The sequence below is a fragment of the Poecilia latipinna genome, unplaced genomic scaffold, assembly GCF_001443285.1.
Source record: "Poecilia latipinna isolate Pla-1442-1.1 unplaced genomic scaffold, P_latipinna-1.0 Scaffold2085, whole genome shotgun sequence".
NCBI classification, from domain to species: Eukaryota; Metazoa; Chordata; class Actinopteri; order Cyprinodontiformes; family Poeciliidae; genus Poecilia; species Poecilia latipinna.
In genome coordinates this window covers 45,073-51,085 of record NW_015114701.1, presented here as the reverse complement: position 1 = coordinate 51,085, position 6,013 = coordinate 45,073, and the positions used below count along the sequence as shown (strand labels likewise).

Genomic DNA, 6,013 nt, shown 5'->3' with positions numbered 1-6,013 from the left:
TTTTTTAAATAAAAAATGAACACATTTTAAGAACTTTGACTATGATGTTTTGCTTTGTCTCTTTTGTGACTTGCACCGATGATCGTCTAAGCACCACCCACATGCAATAATATCCCAGGTGAAAATGTGTAAAAACCCTTAAAGTAAATCAGAAGTATATAGTAATACCATAATCTCACACCAAAATCATTTAGAAATTGGGATACATTTATTTGACCCCCCCACACCCCCCCCAAAAAAAAAAATTGTTAGATGCCAATAGTAAGTCAACAGGTTGTTTGGAAGTTAGTATGCTAATATCTTTGGAAATATGACATATTCAAATTCAGAGATGTTTTAAGATGATTGAAATTTACTTTTGTATGACTAGCCACTGGCTGAAAAGCTAAAAGCAAAGCATTTTATTTTTACTACAAGTAAGGTACTGTTTGCTCATAAGCCATTACTGGAACAACAATTCTGAAAAATGTGAACTATTCCTTTAATTAATGCAGGGAATCAGGACAAAAATTTCCTCCGGGGAAGCAATCAAGCTCCCTTCTGGGGTGGAATGTGTCAATACAGATGAAGCAAAGGTTGAATTTGTAAAGAACAAAAATAAATCTGGTGGTGCCAGGCAGGCTGGCAGTGGGCATGAGAGGTTGAGGCAAATTCCTGTGCCCAACCAAGGCAAACAGAGCGGGTCAAAAGGCAGTGCTGAGCCGGCTAAAGTTAGACGAGCACCTCCACTTTAGATCTCTGTGATAACAAAACAGACTACAGACAGAGTAACTTGATCTTGGAAAGCAGTAAGCCATGAATGTTAGAGCTTTTGTGATTATTTCCACAATTATAGTACCTTGGAAAAATATTCATCCAATTTGAACTCTCACATTTTAAACTTTAATGTAATTTTTAAAATTGTTTTCACAAATGATTATCAGAAAAATTCACAGCTACATTTATCCTGGGGTATGTCTCTATCAACTTTCACATCCAGAGACTGCCATGCAAAGCCTGAAATTCAAAAATTACAGGCCCATTTCTAAGATTTATTTTTTTAGATTTCAGTCATTCACCCAAATGTTCACACAATGATGAAAGTAAGCTACTACAATGCAGCCACAGCTGCCATGCACCAGTCCCTATGACCACCACCCACAGGCAATGCAGACAAGTGTCTTGCCCATGGACACAACTGAGACTGAAGCAAGGGATCAAATCGACAACCCACCGATTACTCCTACCACTGTCACCACTATTGCCCCAAGGAGAAAAATAGAAGATCTTTGTTGAGTTACAGCCTCACCGGCTTTCTTAAGTACTTCTCCAGGCTTCTCTAGCATCTAGTGATATTCTGCCAGGAGATTTGAGGGCAACAACACCAATGGCTCTACTGGATCTAACATCTCCCTTGCAAACCATTGATCATAGTATTTTGGTTAACAAACTTCATAAGCGGGTCTATCAGATATGGCTCTTAACTGGTTTCACTATTATCTTTTTGATAAGATAATTCAGTGATACTGCAAAACAAATCATGTCAGATTCTAGTGATGTCTTGTGTGAGGTACCGCAGTATTCAGTACCAAAATCTATCCTCTTTCTATTTTATGTTTTAACCAAAGACCTATTCATTGGAAAGTTCGCTGACAGGTTCCATAATTTCTGCACTGTTGGAATGTAATAAAATATAATAAAACTTGTGGTTAAAATGTGGAAAAGATGACAGGCGTGCAACTGAGATTAATGTTTTTATTAAATATATCACCTTTTTTCTTTTATTACATGTCAGTAACAAAAGTGTACATAGAGTTAGTCACTTTGGAATAGATCCACATAAAATACAATTCTCTCTCCAACAGCAGCATGTATACAGAGCCGAGTCAAGCGGCTCACTCTTTGTGGTCATGTGGTCAAAGAGGACAGAAACATCAACAAAAAAAAAAATGACAGCAGACACGTAAATATTGGAGGTAGGTTAATGTAGAGATACCCGTTTGAGAGGAGGCTCGGGAGAACTGCCACCCATCATGCTATCTGCAGACCCATGGGATCATGGGAAATGATTTCTGAGAGTGTAGAGGATTCCCAACTGAGAGCTTTTGCATTAACTGATGTATAATTTCATTAAATAAAAAAAAAAAAACAATATAAAAATAATAATAAAAAAAGACATGAAGTGAAAAGGAATAAGAAGATCATTTAGAAAAACTTCTAAATGAGATTTGGTCACTCAGTGCTTTTGTTCTTGCTTGGTTTTTTTCTCAAACCAAACCTCCAGACAGCTCCTTAAGGGTAGAGCGAGCTCAACTCAGCTGTGGAGCTGTAGGGGCCAAGATACATATATACACTTTATACACTCATAAACATAATAAGGTAATAACAATAAGGCAAAAAAGATATAAATACTCATGAATAATTACAAATAACAAATAAAAAGCAATAAAATAAATAAGGCTATAGAGCATAATGTAAATGCATTAACATTAAAATCTCCTTTACAGAAAAAACAAAAATAGATTTTCTTTGTGTCTTTGGGATGGGAGTTTGTAGAGGAAGGGGGGGTTGGGGTTCAGGGTGGTTGGGACCTATAGCCCCGTAATGACAGTGTACCTGAATTAAACACCACCATGGACAAGGTCAATAAATAACAGCTACCCAAAAAAAAAAAGGAAAAATAGTGGCTTGCTTCTTCGTTTCTTTTTTTTTCTTCTTTTTTTCTCTCTTTCACTGCGAGATCGGACCAATCTCTTTAAGGACACTCGGCATCTGCAGGCAGGTCGCTGGAACTTAAAAGCTTGCCATTCCAGGTGTTCACGCACCAACATCGCCCCTTTTGTCCGTCCAGAGATGATTCACACTGTCGGGGAAACAGAAACAGAAAGCCTTCTTATTTCAACTGCTTTCATTTTCACAGATCACGAGGCACTTATCAGCTTTAAAATGAAACTTGGTGCATATCAAGTTACACATGGTTTCAAAGAACAGTCAAATGCCTTTCAGTACTATTACTATGGTTAAATTCCTGTACAGAGTGTAAACAAAATGTTAGCTCTGAGAGTTTTCTCTGGCTGTGTCAGATTTCCTGTCTCCAACCTATCGCTGCACACTGCTAGTCAGCTGGCTCGATAAGGCTACTGTAGTTTTCCCTTGCCTACCAAAAAGACACTTTTGAAAAAACATGAACAGTCATGGTGTGGAAACTGAAAGAATACCACCCAACATTTTTTATTAATGTAGCGTTGCTGTTTTAAAGCTGCAGCTGGGAAGCAATGAGTGGGATGTATGAACAGCTTCCAACTGCAGCCGCTACCTAAGCAGATAGCCTGACTAATTACCCAACTAATAGCTTGTAAACTTGCTGAGCAGAACACATGTGGACTATATGGAATTAAATAATTTTGCTTGGGTTTACATATCAAAAACAGAATAACACATGCCAACATTAACATAAGAGTTTTAAAGAATATATGAGAGTGATTTTGTTGCATTACCAATCCCGGCATGCTTTCCGTATGTATCTCATATAGGTAAGAAATTAGATAAGTAATGGGCCCCAGATGGGATGGTCTACAGCTTACATAATGGCTCCGTGTTAATCACCTCTACAGGCTGGATGCAGAATAACTGTGTGAAGAGGAATCCCATATGGGTCCAAGATGTACTGCACAATTTAAACTGATTTTATTAAGGCCAATTTGAGACCCAGTAAGACCTGCTGCTTTGGTTTAGTCAACCAAAGCAGATCTCCTATGAGAAGCCTGAGAAAAATCTGCTTGAAGCTCACATACACAAGTTTGCTGAGAAAGCTTGCAACAAATAAAATATCATGTTTCATATTTATGTATTAATTGATTTGAAAATACAAAACAAAAAACAACAACTCTTATGATAACTTGTGTAATCATGCTGTGCAAATCTTAGCCTCACCAATGCCTAAAGTCTGTGTTCATCATCCTCAAAAGACACCAACCTGCTTGGGTTTGTAAAGGCCACGCTTGTCACAGTTGGGGAGGTAGAATTTGGTGAATTTATCTCCTTGTTTCTCTTGGGATTTGGTAATCTTGTCCAAAGCAGTCACCAATTCCAGATGGCAAGGACCCTAAACAGAAGAAGCAGCGGCGAAAGGATTAATCAAAACATCATTATCACTTTTTCGCAAGCAGCAAAAACACGGGGGTTCCGATATCAAACTACAAATAAAACTTAAGGAAACATGAGTCTCGTTGCATCCCTCTAATTTCAAACAGCGCGCCAGCTCCCCCTGGTGGTCACCGGTCATCTTTAAAAAACCTCCAAAAAACTTTCATCCTCTCAAAAATCTACATTTTCACGCCAGCAACGTTTGTCTCACCTGCTCCACCAGTTTCCTGCGAATGGCGATGAGTTTGGCTTTCATGCTCTCCTGAGCCTCAGTCACAGCCCGCGGGTCAAAGGGGAGACCGGGGAGGTAGCTGGAGACTGTGATGGCTGAGTTCTCCACCTCAGCGTCTGGCTCTCCCTGGTCTGGTGGAGGAAACAAGCAAATGAATGAATGAATGAATGAATGAATGAGGAAAGAGTCTGACTGGCTGGACTTAAATCACATATATGAGGAACTCGTCTGATTCCAGCGGTGCGGCTGTGGGATGTGTGACCGTGGACGTGGGAGGCCTACCTTGAGTCTGGGGCTCCGGGGTGGGCGCCGGCGCAGCGCTCTCCGTGCATACGGCCTGTCCGCGGGTGAGGGAATGCAGTGGCCGGGGGTCGCCGGGTCTCGGAGTGCATCTCAATCCGGAGCCACACGGCGCCGTGTAGATCCCGCACAGCTCCCCCGCCTTCAGGGCGCAGGCGAGGCAGCATCCGCAGCCGGGCTCCCGCAGCACCTCGGCACAGCCGGGCGCCACCGCCGGACACTGGCTCAGCCGTTCCGGGGTACACGGGGCGCATCGGATCGGTTCTGACCCCACCACCGGGGACCCCAGCGTCACCGTAACGAGCAGCGAGCACACAGCCACTGCCACAGCTACGTGCCTCAATCCACGCATAGCCAACATGTTCTGAGTATCAAATTGGAATATGTAATAAAGAGCAGTTCAGAGAAAATTTGCAGATGAAAAGGCGCCGGACTGAATTCCCACGATTGCTACTCTGTGCCTTTCGTGTGATTTTTGGAAGATGTCTAACTGTGCGTTGCGCGCAGCCGTATTTATAGCCGGTCGCTCTGTGAGTGTTTGACGCATCGGCGTTATGAATGATTTCTGAAAAGAAGGTGTAATGATACGATGAGCTCTGATTGGCCCGTCCGTGTCCGGTCATGCCGCTCATTTGAATACAACGATCACGTCAATATTTATTTTGGAACAGGCGGTGCTTGGCACGTATTGCTGACGACACCAGTGTTTGATGTTGCAATCAAGGACCCCCTCTTGCTCCCCACCCCCCATTCTCACGCGGGTGCTACCCCAAACCGCCGTATTTTAAGAACAACATACAGGCATTAAAGTCAGTTTCAGCTTATTTCCATAACTTGAAAGGGGAATGTGTTGTCACTCTGGAGCTGAGCTGGTGATTACTTTAGTGCCTGATTTCTGCTCTCACACAAACGAGCCTCTATTTTTGACATTATTGTCTATTCATGCGTGCGATTCTTTATTAATTGTCCTCAAAATAACGCCTTACACAACTTTGGGAAAAACTAATAGCCTAATGAGCGCAAATTACGCACGCCCACGCTGCGCGCAAAGAGCGTGGGTGCGCTGAGAACGAACTGGCCGCTCCAGTTTGACATGAGAAAGCATCCCGAGCACTGCGGCGGGATAATAAAGCCAAGTTTCAGAAATAGCAGCGCGAATAAGGGTCGCCGTTTTTGCCAAGGGACGGGGCGACTCGGGACTTCGGTATGCGCGCACAAAAGTCGGGCTTTGGAGTTCTTCCAGGAGATGTCCCGCTGTAATTACCCTTTTCCTGGGGTTAATAATAGACCGGAGCTCTGAATCGGGGCAGTCTGACATGACCACAGACACGTCCCTCGCATCGGCTTCCTCTGGTG

General features: G+C 42.6%; 1 protein-coding gene across 1 annotated transcript; it reads right to left on the bottom strand.

Annotated features, from left to right (window-relative positions):
• Positions 1-1,720: 1,720 nt before the first annotated feature.
• On the bottom strand, positions 1,721-5,324 carry LOC106936142 (insulin-like growth factor-binding protein 1). The gene is made up of 4 exons (XM_015016971.1): positions 4,640-5,324; positions 4,337-4,488; positions 3,956-4,084; positions 1,721-2,842 (listed from the first exon to the last, which is right to left on the bottom strand). The coding sequence occupies exons 1-4, from the start codon at positions 5,016-5,018 to the stop codon at positions 2,735-2,737; spliced, it is 768 nt and encodes a 255-aa protein (XP_014872457.1). The 5' UTR covers positions 5,019-5,324; the 3' UTR covers positions 1,721-2,734.
• Positions 5,325-6,013: the final 689 nt, after the last annotated feature.